Genomic DNA, 17,185 nt, shown 5'->3' on the forward strand with positions numbered 1-17,185 from the left:
ATGGGCCAAAAATATATGTTGGCGTGATATACAGTGTGCTTCTTCATCTTGCGCACATTTTTCATTAATGAAATTTTGTTGTATCTTGTCATCTTCACCTCCAAATCACACTTTTGATCCTACAAACCAGGTGTTCTGCATGTTTTTTTGTATAAAACTCATACAAACGCATTGTAAATGAAGCAAATAAGTGATTGGCACGTTGACTTATGTTCTTATTTGCACGGCGGATCTTTCTTATTAATAACATTTCTCACCATCTCGTCATCTTCCCCTTCGAAATCAACTTTCAATCTTACAATTCAGGTGTTTTTCTCGCTTTCTGGTGTAAAACTTATACAAAGTCATTCTAGATGACGCAAATTTGAAGTTTGCACGTCGACTATTGTGCTTCTTCTTCTTGCGCACATTTTTCATTAACACACTTTTTCATTATCGCGTCATCTTCACCTTCGAAATGCGCTTTCGAAGGTGAAGCTCACGATTTTCTCTCACATGCTTCTTTGCATTTTGGGTCTTTTTCATCAAATAATTACTTCATCGTCATCTTTCTTCAACTTTGAAATCGATCCTTGGAAAGGTTTGTTCCAAAACTCTTGTATACAGCATTTGTCTTATAAAGTAATACATTTGATTCCTACTTGCATCAACATCGAGAACAACTAAACTAGCCAAGATTTCACTAACAACCGATGAGATATTTTTACTACAAAGGTCATGTCGAAGTTATCATGTATCTTATTCTTTTGAATATTGTAAGCCATACTATCACTCGGATATACCAACTCAAACCTAGCATCTCTTGAAATAAAAAAGAAACAGATAATAAGATAAATAAATAAAAAGGCCGGTTCAATTTAATCATGACAAGGGCAGGCACAACCAGCATCCACAAATAACTCTGCCAAAGCTGATTCCAAGGGAATCGGACGAGTAGACCAAGGGATGGCCGGAGGTTTGTCGATTGAAGAGGTTGATCTAGCTGCCGCATCGAAAGGTCAGTGGATCATGTATCGGATCTGAACTTCATGATTCAATGATAACTAACTGTCGAAATCACCTCACATGTGTACGTCCAACATCATAGCGTCTGAAGCTTCATTATCAGCTTCCAAGGTTCTAAACAATCAAAAAGATAACAAAATGTACACATGTCAATAAGGGAGGTGATGAAATCGAAAAGTTTTGTTTGACTTACTCAATAACTGGGCCTTCAATGGCAATCACCGAGGGCCAAAGAGCCCTTACACTGTATAACTTCTTCGGGCCACATGGGCCAAACCTCACCAGACGCCAGTCGTCGAAATGCTCAGCCGCTCGAGCACCTTTACGATCAGGACAAAGCGCTTGTCGGTGCCCGAATTGACCACAATGAAAGCACTGGTCAATCCAATTCGCCACCTCCGGTAAATAACGCCAACTCGGATTCATTGGTATGCCACGATGAATCCGGAAAGACTGTTCACGAGGTGCCTTCGACAATCGTGGCTGATGTTCCGGTGGGCCAGGTGACAAGCATCCATAGTAGTTGACCCGGGTTTGTGGTTTTGGTGTGGTTGGATGTGGTAAAGGGGAACCCGGTGGTGTGACTTGGGTTTGGTACGTCTCGGGTGTCGAAGTAAGGTCAATAGGAAGAGTCGGCTGAGATGAGGTTGGTGGAGGTGGATCAGAACCAACAGAAGGCTCGGAAAAGACGTGAACGGTGACCATGATGTGACTTGACGATAACAATATCAGATGTTTAAGATCAAATGTAAATAGAAGAATATGATCAGGATGAACTTACCGAAACAGATGATACACAATTGATACAAAAATAAGTAAGGAATTGAGGAAGAGATAGACGATCGAGAGAAGAATATGGGTGGGATTGATGAAATGATGAAAAACTGATAAAGATAGAAGAGCAGAAGTTGAGGTTGGAGTTGGAGGGAAGGGAAGGGAAGGAAGCTCTCCTCCTTCGACCTCTTATATACTCGAAGAAGTATACTATCACGTATCACTCAATAGTGACTTGCACACGCTGAATCAGAATCTTCTGGCCTTCTATCGCGTCTCGACGACATCATCGCCGTGATCGGATGCAGGGCGTGACTGCGTTGTTTGTCAGGCAACGCGAGTCAGCAATATATCAACTTGATGAACAAAACTATGTTCATATAAAGTTCGTACTGATCACCTTAATGACTATGCAAGTGACCCAAATTTAGTCACCATCCGGTGAGTTACTTGATTGAGTAGAAGTAAGATATTGATTCAAACCATGTGTTCGAAAACTCTCAATCGGCACCGATATCCATTTGGGCTTTGATATTCAATGTATTCGGAAGTGTATAATGGTAAATGAAATTACATTCAAGCTCAAGATTTCAATTCGGAGGTAAGAATAAACAATTTGAAAAGGAGGGGTGCACACTTTAAAGTTGAAGGGACAAATGGAAAAAGGAAATGAATAACTAAGCAACATATTCATCTTTGTTTACATGAATCAAAACAATGAGGGGTCTACAACGCGGCGGGGTTCCATGATGTTTGTATTGATGCGATTGAAACGGGGGAGGCTTTGTGTATTGATTACAGAATCAAGATCTCCGATATCTAATTGAATTTGGTTGTTTCTGATATCGGATTGACTTTGGTTGTTGCTACCTTGAGATTGAGGCTCCATATCGAGTTGAGTTTGGGGGTTGCTAGTTTGAGTATTGACTTGAGTTTGGTTGGGACCATCAAGTGGAGTTTCTTCGGTACGTTGAATTGTGACCAACTGGATCAAGTTCTCCTGGAGATCTTTTTTGATAGATACAAGCTTGGCTTGATTGAGGGCTTTGCTGGTTGTCTTGAAGGTATTGATGTCTGATCGAGCACCTGGTAATAACTTCAGTTTGTATCCGGCGTCTGCAAGAGTCTTGTCACACTTGCTCCAAGGCCAGTTCTTCAATCCAGTGGTTTCCACTATTGACACAATGTTAACGTACCGTATTGAGAGTCTAAGAGATGTTTGGTGCACTTACTTAGGAATGCCGAGAGTGCGTGAACAACACGGGATTGATACCTTTTGCCTATATCTGAGAAAAACCAGAAGATGAGCAGAGCTCGCTCATATGATTAGGATTTGATACTCACTTTCTAAGTCCGCTGTCATCGCAGCAGGTGTCTTACCCACTATGTATGATTGCAACTGTACAGGTAATGCTTTCTCACCATCTTTTTCGTATATGATTTCGAGGGCTTTGTCGATTCCAATAGTATTCTTTGTTAGCTGGAAGCTGTGTTTCGCAATGTGCCTAGAGACCGCAATGATGGCCACCTCGAAACCGTTGGCTTTTGCAACGGGAATGCACTACGTGGAAAAGTTCAGATTCATTCCCGCCAATGTGTGTAAAGTAAGAACTCACCTTGACCAAAGTTTTGTCCAATAGGCGAACGGCAGCTTCTTTCTGTGTTTTGAGACAGCGAGGATTCTGCAAAATGGTGGTACGGGGCTGGAGGATTTCATCTCGAGCTTGTTGTCCAAAATCTAATTCGGCCAGTCCTTCGTCGAGGTGGCTTGTATCCTCCGTTACTTTCTTATAGGTGTCCTTTTCGCTTGGTTCCATCTCGGCCCATTTAGCACTCAATTCACGCATAGCCTCTCCACTGCCTATGCCGCCGGCTATGTGTAATACAAAACTTAATCAGTTGTTTTTGGACTACATATCCTGGAGAAATGGCTTAAATTACCGGCTTTGAAGATCAGTTTCGCCAAGACACTTTGAAGAAACCTGTTCCAAGGTGAGGGTCGACGTACCCCCACATACTTGCCACCACACATACAATCTGAAGTTAAACTTTGTGAATCGGGTGATCATGTATATACAGAAACTTACAATATCTCTTCGATGACCGAGACCGTAGTTCCAAGCTCGAGGGCCTTAATAGCTATGAGGGTTTGGATTTCTTCATGAAAATTCAGTACGGATTGAAATACTTCTTGGCTCATGCCAGTCTGGGCATGCTTTTCAGCTAAGCACCTGAGCTCAACGGCAGTCTTGTTCTCGGCGATTATGTCGGCGACGTTGATATCTCGTGGTGCGGTGTTGTCACTGTTGACCTTGTTCTTTTTGCTCTTCTTATTGTTGGTCTTAGTGTTTCGCCGTTTCCGTACATCCTGTGCCTGAACGGTAGTGCTTGCTTGGGTACTAACGGGAGCCGCTGGTTTTTGACTTGGTTGAGTATTGGTCGTTTGCGTATTAGTAGGCGGAGCTAGACTGCCAAACGACTCGGCGATGGATTCCAGTTGGGATACGATTTGGTTCCCAGCTGAGCGGAAAGGGGTTGGCATCGTCGGTGTCGCCATAATCAAGGTGTAAGATCTAAGTTTGGTGTATGGTGCGGTGACGAAGAGAGCTTGTTGGTATATTTTAGGTTTGAACTCTGATGATTTGAGTTTTGATGAAGTGTGGAAGCGCGTTGCGGTTACTTGTACCGTGGAGCCGGTACCTTTGCACCGAGTCTACTCAGGTTTTATCTGTGTAGTTGTGAAGTCAGGATCTTGGTGTATGTAAATGATATGTTGTGTAAGAGAATCTCGCCGGAAATGAGATGCAAGGATTCACTTGTCATAGCAGCTCAGGTGTACTGTATAAGTGATGTTATGAAAGCCGTTATACAGAACGTAGGGGTGTAAATCACGTTCAGTGCAAATACAGGCTGTACATCTACTTACATGTGTGACATAAGAGCTTGAAAAATCAGCTCATGATCAGGGTGATGAAGTCGTGATGACCAGGAGATCAAGGTGCCACCACATGTAAGAAGTTAATATGAACAACTTTGCCTGCAAGGTAAAGTTGCGTTTGTGTGTGAGGAAAGTGGGAAAAATCAAAAAACTACATAAGAGGACTTAACCGGTGGAGTCTCCTTGCCAGGAATCCACGATTAGTCGCAAGCACCTCTGCGAGGCGCGCGGACGTTGCCCTGCAGAGAGGGCTTGTGTTAAGCTAACGTATATGTAGAGTGCATTTGTACGCGTCATTTGTACTAACTACGGCTCCTGAATGCGCCCTTAAGATCACATTGAACGGTTCATGCTAGTAATTAATCTACTTCTAGCATTCTTTGCTGAAATCAAAAGTTATAATTCTTGTGGAAGCGATGTTGGGTACATTTCATTCAAGTCTAAAATTATAGAAGCTTACATATCTCAACACACCTACATATATGTAGATATGCCCTTGGGTGATTCAACTGTTTAGCTCATCAGATTCCTGAGGAATGTAAACCCTCATACACTCCGCTTCGCAGAGTATGTTAAATTGGTAGAATTTAGCTTGGATGATTGAAATGTTTGCATGAAAACTGATACTACAACGGCTTAATGCTAGCTAAATTAGATTGGAATTGTTAAAGTAGGTAGTAATCAATATAAGCTGTAAGTAAGAAGAGAAATTTTAATCAGGATTCTTCTCAATTGATGGTTTTTTGAGAAGGTGCTGTTGAAGATTGATCCTTTGATGAATGTTTTTGACCAGATTGTCATTACTCAGCAGCGTTTTGCTTGTCAATCACAACTTCATCAAACATGAGCAATTTGATCAAAACCTTTTGCATGGAAATATCTGAACGATTCACAATCAAGTGCATTCTTGATAAGAAAACAAAAAGTGCAGCTAAGCTTTAGCTTACCTGTAGGCAAGCTCTTTAAGTGAGTCGTGCAGGTGCAGCATACCGGCTCACTAAAGCTCATATACTCTCTAATTAATTGAAACGTAAGATGAAGCCCTTGCTTTGGTTCTCTGGTATAACTACGTGTGCAACGTGCTCTCAGAGTCATATAAATACTGCACTCTTTCTCTATACTTCCGCGTCCTCAGAATCCATAGAAACTTAACAACTGTAGCATTTCCAAAACCACTCCATCTATCCAATTCACAAAACCTACAGAACCATTTAATAAACATCTCAAGCAATCAAAGAATTAATAAGAAAAACCAAAGATGAATCTACTTCTTACTCTTTACCTACTTTGCTCAATGACAATCTCATACGTAATTTCAGTAGAATGTTATAACGGAGGTCAAACTTGGGGTAATTCAGCTCAAAAGGAAATCTTAATGGATAACTTAGATAACCTTTGTCGACAATTAACCGGAAATTATCCAGTGAATACAGCTGCTTCTAGGTGTATGCAAGGAGAAGAAAAACCGGGAAATCAACACGATTTCGTTTTTAGGAATCTGGCTAATTTTCCTAGAGTCTTGACTATGGATGTTTGTCTTAAATTGATTAAAGCTGATATTCAGGCTTGTCCTATGGGTGGTTATGTTAATGGAAAAGATTGGTTTCATACGTTTGTTTGAGATTTATATTTTCATTTTTGGTTTTTGATTGTGTTGGTTTCTTTTACTGATCATTTTGGGTTTTGACTTCTTTGATCATATCATAGCTCTGACCCCAATGAAGGTGAATGTGATTGAAACATTTTATATCAGTCATCCTTGGCTATGATCAAGAGACTAGAATTGTTACCAGAAGATACTGCAAGTCAATCAGGATAAATCAATAAAGCTCAATCTTGAATTTTTCAACTTTCTTTATTTCTAATTCTTTTTTTCTGGTGATGAGTCTACATTAAAGATATACTTTTTGATTCTTATGGTATTTTGTTTGGTATGATTATAAAGCTTCAACTTGTGATGAAACTTTTCTTTGACATTACTTCAAAATATTTCAAAAGGCAAATGATTATCTGATTTGGTTCTTCATTTTTTGTTTTGTATCAATTTTTCTATTTCTTAACTTGGTGGATTCCTATCAAATGTTCCTCTCATCATAGGCCGTAATTACAAGCTATTGATGGGACTTATGTCTTGTTTAGTAACAATTGATTGTTTCTTATTTAAATGTTACTTCAGAATTATACACTGTGCCCGTGGAGGGCGCCCTAGACGTCAGGGGCCCTCAAGAGTACAAATGGAGGCCTTTGTACTTGTTGGAGCCCTCGAAATCTGGGGCGCTCTCCACGGGCACAGTGATATGGTATGTGAAAGCTATGATACTTGGTCTTTGTTTCTTCTGGAGCTATTGATATCTAGAAGACAAGTGAGAAAAAGTACGTGAGCCATTGTGAAAGCTTCCTTACATCTATCGTGCTCAATACACTATACTCTCAACTTCAATAATTTTACAAACAGTCAAGTTGTTTGTAGATACAAGATTATCCAGCTTTATGCACATTATAGATAGACTATTGTTGCTTCCTTCATGAGTTTCTCCAGAACAATCCTTGCATGCTCAAGACTTCAAACTTCAAAGTGAAAGATGTGTGATCAAATCATTACACCACAGAGGCGTCTCGCTCGCCTACAGCCGGGCGAGGCAGCCCATCTGAAGGCCGTCAGCTCTTGCACGCGGGCAGGCGGTCTCCAGATGGCGCTCAGGTACGCCGCTTGCAAGCCGCCTGCCGCGCTCGCTAGCAGGCGATCTGGATGTCGACACGCGGCGAGCTACAATCCGCCTGCAGACGGTCGAAACGGCCCCTCGCCTGCAAGCCGCCTGCCGACCTGGCATTGATGAGGGCAGCTGGCGATCAATTTGTGGCCTGCAAGCGGTCCAACGGGTCTGTTACCCAAGAAATCCGATGGGCCTCGTGGCCTCGGACCCCGTATTTGGATTAGAAAACCCGTCTTAATTGGGGCAAATGTCGCTCACGTTACAATCCAGCTCAGCTTGAGCACCTTAAGTGATATAGGAAACCACCCGAATAGCATTTCAGCAAAGCACTCGGACAACATCTCGAAGGTTAAATTAGAGGAAATGATTAAATGGTAATGGGATTTTGGCGAGTTGAACAATTGGATATAACAGTCATAGTTTGTAATATACATTGTAGATATCCACTTAATCACTTGAAATTCATGTTTTTTATTTAAGCACTTGTTGTTCCTTGGTTGCCGCCGTTGCTGGTTCCAGGACCACTCACACGCCGGGCGTCCTCTAGCGCCATACGTGCCATGATGGCCTCTTCGGAAGGCAAGTCCAGGGCCTTATTCTGAGCGAGCTGATTGGCTTTGATGGTTTTGAACCAGGTCTTGCCGGTGAAATACTGTTTATCCTCCTCAAAGACAAGGTCATAAAACCTGCGGTAGAATTAAGCAGCGTCAGGTCAAGCTTCTGACGACCAATATACACATGCTCTGGTGTAGACTTACGCGGCAGCATAGTTTTCATCCCGCTTCGATCGCAGTATTGAAAGCTGGTGATCAATATTGGCCCAAACGGATTCATTTCCTTTGTGGCCTTTGCAGATCACCCGCGCGGCTTCCCGACGCTGAGCAAGGTTATATTTGTCAGCGAAGTGTACCAATTGACGCGAGTTTATGGATACTCACCATGTAGGCTACTCGTGCCCTAGTCTCATGATTGGTAGCTTTCCACACCGCTTCCTCCTCGGCCGATGTGTCAGCTACACCACATCTGATAGCCACCTATCAATTAGCAGATGCACTTCAGTTAATGGCTATGCTATCCGCGATTGAATGCAATTGAACTTACTCGTTTGACCATGTCTTTGATTGAGGGAACGGGCGTGCCCACAATCTCCTTCGATTTAGGGTCATGTATACCTACCAAAAGCTACAGTTCTTCGACGTCAGCAAGGGGACAGGGACCTCAATGTACCAGGAAGAAGTTACATACCACGTTGTGTAGCTTCTCTCGCCCTTGTTTGCCGGCGTCTCGGAGGGCTGAAGCATACGCTGTCGTATCGGCTGCGTGCTCGACTCCTTTGCGTTGGGGAGGGAGGTGCTGGGCCTTAAACGCCGCAGTTTCCCCAGCGAGTGTTTTCTGCAGGTATATCACGGTTCAGATCTAAACATATTGCATCACTATATAGAAAACATACCTTGATCATATTAAACAATGACTTTGGGTGATAACCTTCGCGTTCGTTGCTAATCGCAGTGTATGCCTCCAGCTCTGCAGACCATAGGAATTTAAGGGCCATGGGGTTGATCAAACCCTATGGCCGATTGGAATGCTAGTCAGAATCTTTCCTCTTTGTGTAATAATGAAACGCCAAACGGTGGCTTACCACCAGCTTCCTGCTAGCCTTCCACTTCTTGTGCGTCGTATCGTCAGCAGCAGATGACGTTACTACATCCTGCCCTTCCTGTGCTCCCGGTGCTGGCGTTGGCGCGGGTGCAGGGGCGATGGTGGACCCCGTAGCAATTTGGTTGGCTAGCGAGTCAACCTTGCTATTGAGTCGGGATATTTCCATCAGGAGCATCGAATGAAACGTTGCTCCTGCAATGTGCCTATTGTTCTCGCCATAAATCTTTGGCAAAAAGATGCAGGCCAAGTTTGAAATTATAATCACTTCACTATGCCAGGTATTAAGACAATGCGACGTACCTCAGAATGGGACAACGCGAAGTGTCGGTGCGTGTCATCCAAACCGCAATGATTGGCCAAAGCGTTGAATACAACCATGTTACGCTCGGAGAGATCATGAGCAAACGGCTGTGGAGCATTGTCAAGGTCCTCATCAGGCCATCGATATCCTTCGTTGGAACCTTGATTCTCTCGATTTGGGGAGTGCCCAAGTGGTTCGCGAGAATGATCATGAGAACGTTCTGGCAAGCGGGAGGCGCCTCGGCGATTTGGAGAGAGAGACCGATCGTTTTGAATGCGGAGTTCTGGTCGATCGCGGCGGTTATGGTCGCTGTTTGGTGGCGGCATCGTGGGGCTGCGCCTAGGTGAGTGTACCGAACTGAGAGCTGGTTTTGATGAAGTTGGTCAGAGATGCCAGGCGTCAAGTGGAACTTAAAATGGAAAAACTCGCAGGTTGAGTTCCTCAAGCCCCCTTGGCTGCTGAACCTTTGAACACCAAGGTTTGATGGTGAATTAAATGCATCGCCAAATGCTGGGGAATCGATTGGGGCCGCGGAATAGGATCCAGTGAAGGATAACACTAAAAGTTAGTGTTATCCTTTTTACTTCATAAATATACTGACTCACCGTTCGAGTTCCTCACATTGCCTTGGGTGTTGAAGGTGTTCAAGCCACCTGTGGATGGGGAATGAAATGCATTCCCACCACCTTGAGAGTCGAAGGATCCGCCTAACAAAGGTCAAGCTACGAATTAGAGTGATTCAGAAGAAGAGAACAAGAGAAAGAGGGGTACTCACTAATACCTAACGAGGAATCGGGAAGCATTGCCACAACGTAACACCTTGACCACGCAGAGCGAGCGATAAATTATCACTGAAAGAAGACCACTCGAAATGGCCAGTGCGAGAAACTTGACGAGAAAATTGCAAAGGTTGCTTTTTGGGTCACCAAAAAGCAACCTTTGCAATTTTCATGTCAAGTTTCTTGCACATCATTGACCCACGAGAACATCTTCAATGATTTTTGGCCCAATAGATTTTTTGGGCCAAAAAGTTCCTTTGCACCTCTTCGGCCCAAAAAACCTCAATCCCAAACCACCATTTGACAATGACCAACCAAAAACAAAGCCGATATGCCACCAGAAGCAGCACGCAGGGACTTTACCGTGGGTCTCGAAAGGTTCGAAAGACCTCGTAAGTATACTTTCTTTTAATGTAGTTACCTTATACCAATACCTTCTTTTCGCAGATCTAGGGCAACGGCCTCCAACCGCCAAACCTCTGAAAAAATTCACCCAGAAGATGAAAAACCGATGATCAAAACGGAAGCCTCTGTAGTCAGTTCCCGCGGCGATGGTGAAGAGGACGAGACACCTACACCAAGCTATCGCGCAATCAGCGCTGGTTCCGAAAAACGTACGCCGGACCAAATTCCGAATCGACCGGTATTAGGTCGGTTCTATCTCAACTTCAGCCTAATGTAGTACCTGTTTTTGATAAAGAGGTGTTTCCTTTAGAGTTCCATGTTGACGGGGGAAATGTTATCTTTCCGGCTCTTCGGATGATCATGGATGCGACTACCCTCAAAGATTATTTGGAATTTGCCCGGGTGGAACCTGATGAGATTGCCAGAGTCATTCCCATACTGAAAGAGAAGGGTGTCAATCACTTCGACTTATTTTTATTCAAGGAATATGTCAACAAGGATATTATGAAATCTTGGGGTATCTCTCCAGGCACGGCGGCTCGGATGATGGTTTACGCCCATATGTTCTACCAAAGCCAAGTCGAATTGGACGGCCAGTATGTGGGGCCTTCAGGTTATTGATTGTAATGAAACAATGCGGATATCCAATCTTGCATCTTGATATCGATATCAATCGAATCGAATGATTATTTGTGCCATTAGAATCAAGTCTATCTGATTTTATATCAAAGTTCGAACAATATCGAACATGATATTGTTTGACTGAGCCCAAATACAACGACATGATCTCCGGCAAGTCTTTGAGAGGCCAGAGATTCTCTCAAAGACTTGCGAGATTATTGAAAAAGTCATCCTCATTCAGCCCCAATTCCATTCTGTTCAAACTTCTTCGCGAAAAAACATCATGGGCTATCCCATTGCACCAGTTAAAATTGAACAACCTTTCATCTCTCCCAAACTAATTGAAGCTATCGACAACGCACACGACGCCGGTCAAGATCTTCGATCTGTGGACGACTTGCTCCGTTTATTAGATTTGGGTACAATGAGGTTGTATGCGACCATGACTACTCGATTGAAAAAGGATGGGTCAAATTATAATGAGTGGGTGGACACTTTGAACGAGAATGTTTGGTTCAAGGCGAGGATGACTCGCGATTATTTGGATCAACCTCGCCCGGAATTCAACACCCTGTTTGATTGGGTTTTGGACGAAATCCTCTTGGCGATAATTCGTGCCACCGTTCATCGCGACGTGGTCGAGGCCCTTCGCATAGCCTCTGACCCACATGACGCCCTCATGTGGCTCAACTGGTACTACAATTGTGATTGTAAGTCAGTTCCTCAACCGCATCAGTATTTTTCCAATACTGATGGATTATCTTATACATCCATTAGAGGGTACTCATTTGCAATACGCGGCATTGTCGAACAGTAGGTACAAACTTCGGATGGTTTTGTACGTCTCTTTCAACTTTCAGCGTGAGGTCCAATCTGATGATGGTGTTAAATATCAGCACAGTAAGTTGGCCCAGATTGACGACCGAAAGCGCGCTGGTGTTATGTATTTATGGTCACACCTTCTTCATCTCCTATTGTAACTGAATATTGAAATGGGTGGAGGAGTTAGCGAAATCGAATTTGTGAATAAACATTTGAAAAGGTGTCGCACATCTTAAATATCCTCACCCTCCTGTGTATTATTCTGCCCTTTTCGAGCGCCTCGTGGTTCCGACTTCCATATTTGGAGGCCTTCTCTCACTGCGTCTTTCCATTCGCCAGGTGAGACTTTAGATCCATGTAATCCTGAAAGCCAGCGATGAATGTGCCCATTGTAATGAGCGCCCACATTCAGAATGAATTTGGGCGAGTCCACATGATCCACCCCCCAAAGGCTCATGGTGGTCACCCTGCGCTCAATTCTTTTCAGAGCGTTCTTTGCAAGCGTACATTTTGCATCATGGCAGTTATGTTGAATGTTAATTACACACTCAACATCCTGGAAGTCATATCCAATCAAAGCCATTAGTTCCAAGTTCATCAATATATTGGCAAAATGCATATACATACTTTGACATGGGTAAGTGCTATCTGTTCGGTTAATTCAACCTCCCACATGCCATAGAAGGTGTTGATGGGGCCCCTTTGACAAACTTTGAGGACAAGATGTGTCTTGCTCTCAGATACCCCGTCTAACTTCCAGATAGATTGGACTTGACCTATCCCTGGTTGAGATTTGACCTGTAAGGTCCATATATGCTCAGATATCCGTATCAATAACTGAAATGATCATATAAATTATGACTCACAAATACAAAGTCTTGCAATTCCACCTTGATATCTCCAGGCAACTTAATGCTTTCATATTCCTTCAAATGGGCGCGGTTGACGGTGTTTGGAATGCATGTAGGTGGCTGAGATTGTTTGAGGCATTTTCCTGAGGGGGACAGGTCAGATGTGTTAATCAATCACAGTCAACAAAGGCATCACCTACGACCAATGGTATAATATGTAGAAGCCCCTGCAGAGTTGTTCAGGCCCATAGCTTGTGATAATTCGGGTACCATCGATAATAATTCTTTCAAACGAGGCCCACCAAAAACCCGAGAGTCGAGCTTATAGTCGAAGAAAGATGAACCAGAGATAAACACTCTCAACAATTGCCGAGTGTTTGATGTATTAGCAATGTCTTGACCAGGACTTTGATGGTTTGAATGAACCGATGCGTGACGTGTAACCCCGTTGAAAGATTCAAGTTTCTCGGTGGCAAAAAGACAAGCCGGACCAAACCTTCGAATGGAATCTTGTAGGTGAACAAGCATGTGAAACTTGGGCTTGTTGACCCAACGAGCATTCAGGGCAATGAGATTTTTGAGGAACCTTGAAATATGAATGTCGAGTTCGGCTAAGTATGTCTTCATGTCGGGGATTTCAGTCTGAAAAATATAAGAGCTCAGAAGGCAGAGAGATGTCCACATTTCACGCTTTTGGTCGTCAAGATGTTCAAACAACACAAAAGGAACAGTCTGTAACACAGTCCGGAATTCTTTACCCACTAAGCTCTGATAGTAGGTGATCATTGTGTTTGGTTGAATAGGTGGCATATTTAACCCTCTGGTGTTGAAAGCTCTCCATCGGCCAGAGAGATTGTTGTACATTTTGGAACCGAGTTTGATATTTCCAAGTTTGTTCATTTTGTGTTTGAATAAATACTTTGTAATACCCAGCAATTGAACATGGAGCACCTCCACTGGAGTATCCTTGTGACCATCAAAGCCTACACAAACAATATTCCTCAGTCTAATATCAATATCAAAGACAAAGGTGAAGATTTCAGACCTTGTAGTCTCAACATGGGATTGAAGATGTGTTCACCGTATTGAGCATTTACTTCTGTACATAGTTTCTCGACCTCTGCAGGAGGCAGAGTCTCGTGAGCAAGTTGAACATTTTTCTGAAAAGCATCATTCATAGGATCTCAAACTCCAAAGGTTCGGGCCATTGCTTCAACTCGGGTTTTGCTGTTGCGTTTTTGAGATGTGGACCACATCTCCTTGGTCCACCGTCTAGTTTGGTCCCAATCGCGGGCAGGTAGTAGGGACTATATAAATCAATCCAGCTTGTAAGTTCCTATATTCCAAAGCAAAAAGAAAGAAAGTGGCAATTTTGAACACTACCTTCTCTCCATCCTCGTCTATGCCAAGAAAATCTCTGACAAAGTTCTCTGATTGTTTGTCGGCCTGCTTTTTCACATGTAAATCACACATACGACAAGGAGTAAGAGTGTCTGCTGGGTTGAGGGTATTTGATATCTCCGCGTGCATCGGTGAATCACCCAGATGAAAAAGAGACACCGCCATGACCATTACTTCCTCGCCAAGGTTCTCATCGTAAGCAAAGAAGCCATTGGTTCCATAATCACTACGGATAGACACCCCGAGTCAATACAAAATTTAGCAAACAGATAAATTATAATATTACTGCGCTTTAGATCATCAACAACTTGATCAAATAGCTCTAGAGCTGTAGCACAATTTGAAGTTGCCAGGAAGTGGATGTTGAATTCTTGGTTGGATAGATTGGGGGGTAAGCCAGCCAGAGTGAAGTAGATACTCATGTGTTTGTTCCACTTTTTGGACACGTTTCCGGAAGTGTCGTCGGAATATAGAGCTAGAGGAATATGTCGGATTACTTTTCCTTGTGCCTTCGCTCGCCATGGGTTCAAAATTGGATGACAAGGTTCAGTGGCATTGGCCGAATCTTCAATTCATTTGTCAGCACGGCAAACGGACCACAAGGATGCAAAATGAGACTTACTATACATACACTGTAAACATCATTCAACTTCCCCAATTTGGCAGAGGAAAATGATTAATAGTACAGTTTTTCATAAAAGAATCTAATACTGCACACCTGGGCCATTTCACCCACACTACATATGTGCAGCAAGCTAAGTCAATAGTTGTCTATCATGTACATACAGGTCTGCTCAGTTTTTTGCCCATCAGAATAAATAAATCACATGTTATACCACATGTAACTTTTTTGACTTTGAAATTTTTTTCCCAAAAATTCACTACATATAATTCTGTAGCTGCTCAGGCAATATTGTTGAAGCTATGTCTTAGTAACAGAAAGTGTGTTACATGCAGTTGAGTTGATGAGATCACACCAAAACATTGAGTCAGTGTATGTAGTCAATCTTTTGGAAGCTTTTTTCAATCTGAAAGAAGTTACAGCATGTATTACATATGAATAACTTGTCCTGATGAGCAGATAACTGAGCAGAACTGTATGTACATGATAACCACATATTCACTGAGCCTGCTACACATATGTAGTGTGGGTGTTATGGCTCAGGTGTGGAGTGATAGACCATTTTATGACAAATCATACTCCCAATCATTTTTCCCTGCCCACTTGGGGAACCCGAATAATGTCTGCAGTGATATAATCGCCACACCAGTTTTTCAGAAGTACTTCATGCTCCAACTCCACATGATCAAAAGTTCGCCAGAAGTCATTGCAAGGAATGTTTAAAAGTATCTCTGAATCAAAATCTTGATTTTCAGGTATTATTACTCGAAAATTTGACTGGTGATGAGGGTCGGGTTTGACCACTGCTGGCAGACACCTAGCCATAAGCGCACGGTCTTGTTGGAAGAAGAAAACAGGTACTACCAGCTGCTCAGTGTGCAGTTGGACTGGTTCGTAGATGTAGTAGTGGGTATTGTTAGATGATATCATTTGAACTCGTAAATGTGGCGGATAATATTCACGCCACTTTGCGCATTGTGACAGACGGTTGATTGGCCCATCAATGGTGAGCTCAGGCACGTAAACCAAATAGGGGCTGACTAAGGGGTTCGCCAACTCCTAAAGACAAATTTAATTAGCTTTATACCTGAGAAGGACACGACTTGTGAAACAAGAGGGCTAACATTAATTATGATTGTCTTGATATCTAATCCAAATAGTGGATTACCACATGGACTAATCCTCTCACGTATCTTGAGACCCAACTGGAGTTTCAACCTTTTGACCAGTCTCCTCAAAGTACCCCATTCCGGGAGAGTGACACCAAGCAGTCGAAGGAGCGACCGAATGCGGTGGTATTGAGGCCGTGAGAGGAGGTTTCGGTTTGACCCAATCATAAGCAAAGCCACCACATGCTAATACCATTTGAACGATTGCTATTAGTAGCCAGTCAGTGAAACAATATGTGAACAAAGCTTACCTCTTTCTTTTTGAATGGGTACCAATCACCAGTGTCTTCAATACCTCCAACGTCAGAATCCAGCTCTTCGTTGAACACAGCTTCATCTTCGTCTTCAGGATCATCATCACCAGATTCAAGTGCCAGAAACGCTTCACGAAGCGTGTCGTAATCGAGCTCACTGGCCAAGTCATCATCTGTGTATTCGTGATCTTCGGTGAATGACCGGAGCAAAGTGAGGGGTGAAGGTGGAATGGAAGGTGGCTGCGAAGATTGTTTGTCGGAATCAAAGAAGTGGTCCAGATTCAGGTTAAGGATATCAACAGGTGGAGATGGGGTTCTGTCCAGCTGAATTTCTTGTTGGGATGCTAGGTCTGATACTTGTCTTGTCAAGAATTTTTCCACCGCAGCTCTGTGTGTGGTTGTTTGCACGTGAGGACCATAGTTTAGCATAGTCCGGCTGTGTGGGCAGACATGACATTGATATCTGATGGGGACCCCAGTGAGTTCGACGATGTCTGGTTATTGACAGATTGGAAATCAGTGGCTGACCATGACCATAACCACCATGTGACTTACGTGGTGGCAGTGAGCTATGAAGGGTTGCATTACTCATGATGATGAATTGGATGTGGAGATGATGGGTGGACGGTGCGGTGGAATGGGCGGCGGAGAGGCTCTGACAATGGTGTGTTGGCGGATGATTGTGTTGGTCGAGTGGAGAACAGCAGGTGGCCAGTTCAACGCGATAAGCCGAACGGATTTGGCAGGTTAGCCGAAAGGTGGACTGCTGCCGGGCTGTTGATGGCCAGAGGGCGATCTGCCGATCGGATTTGGCAGGCTCGCCAAGAGCCAGGCATCAGGCCGCCTGAGGGCGGCCAGGAGGGCGATCTA

At 43.4% G+C, this 17,185-nt stretch overlaps 5 protein-coding genes across 5 annotated transcripts; 2 read left to right on the plus strand and 3 right to left on the minus strand.

The window, feature by feature from the left end:
• Nucleotides 1-857: 857 nt before the first annotated feature.
• On the minus strand, nt 858-1,710 carry MELLADRAFT_96267 (uncharacterized protein; the record flags this gene model as incomplete). Its single annotated transcript, XM_007407627.1, has 3 exons — nt 858-978; nt 1,066-1,119; nt 1,199-1,710. 3 exons carry the CDS (start codon nt 1,708-1,710, stop codon nt 858-860), a joined length of 687 nt encoding a protein of 228 aa, XP_007407689.1.
• A 980-nt stretch (nt 1,711-2,690) lies between these two features.
• MELLADRAFT_96268 (uncharacterized protein) lies at nt 2,691-4,336 on the minus strand (the record flags this gene model as incomplete). The annotated part of the gene is made up of 7 exons (XM_007407626.1): nt 2,691-2,706; nt 2,766-2,952; nt 3,012-3,065; nt 3,124-3,340; nt 3,396-3,669; nt 3,788-3,796; nt 3,867-4,336. 7 exons carry the CDS (start codon nt 4,334-4,336, stop codon nt 2,691-2,693), a joined length of 1,227 nt encoding a protein of 408 aa, XP_007407688.1.
• Nucleotides 4,337-5,975: 1,639 nt separating this feature from the next.
• On the plus strand, nt 5,976-6,455 carry MELLADRAFT_123299 (uncharacterized protein; the record flags this gene model as incomplete). The annotated part of the gene is made up of 2 exons (XM_007407332.1): nt 5,976-6,328; nt 6,425-6,455. 2 exons carry the CDS (start codon nt 5,976-5,978, stop codon nt 6,453-6,455), a joined length of 384 nt encoding a protein of 127 aa, XP_007407394.1.
• Nucleotides 6,456-7,906: 1,451 nt separating this feature from the next.
• MELLADRAFT_61245 (uncharacterized protein) lies at nt 7,907-10,194 on the minus strand (the record flags this gene model as incomplete). The annotated part of the gene is made up of 11 exons (XM_007407625.1): nt 7,907-8,117; nt 8,190-8,308; nt 8,370-8,465; nt 8,533-8,613; nt 8,677-8,823; nt 8,882-8,998; nt 9,071-9,313; nt 9,391-9,724; nt 9,745-9,949; nt 9,997-10,098; nt 10,167-10,194. The coding sequence occupies 11 exons, from the start codon at nt 10,192-10,194 to the stop codon at nt 7,907-7,909; spliced, it is 1,683 nt and encodes a 560-aa protein (XP_007407687.1).
• Nucleotides 10,195-10,476: 282 nt separating this feature from the next.
• On the plus strand, nt 10,477-12,013 carry MELLADRAFT_96270 (uncharacterized protein; the record flags this gene model as incomplete). The annotated part of the gene is made up of 5 exons (XM_007407333.1): nt 10,477-10,562; nt 10,618-10,820; nt 10,871-11,188; nt 11,343-11,906; nt 11,976-12,013. 5 exons carry the CDS (start codon nt 10,477-10,479, stop codon nt 12,011-12,013), a joined length of 1,209 nt encoding a protein of 402 aa, XP_007407395.1.
• Nucleotides 12,014-17,185: the final 5,172 nt, after the last annotated feature.

This window comes from Melampsora larici-populina, assembly GCF_000204055.1.
Source record: "Melampsora larici-populina 98AG31 unplaced genomic scaffold MELLAscaffold_9, whole genome shotgun sequence".
NCBI lineage: Eukaryota > Fungi > Basidiomycota > Pucciniomycetes > Pucciniales > Melampsoraceae > Melampsora > Melampsora laricis-populina.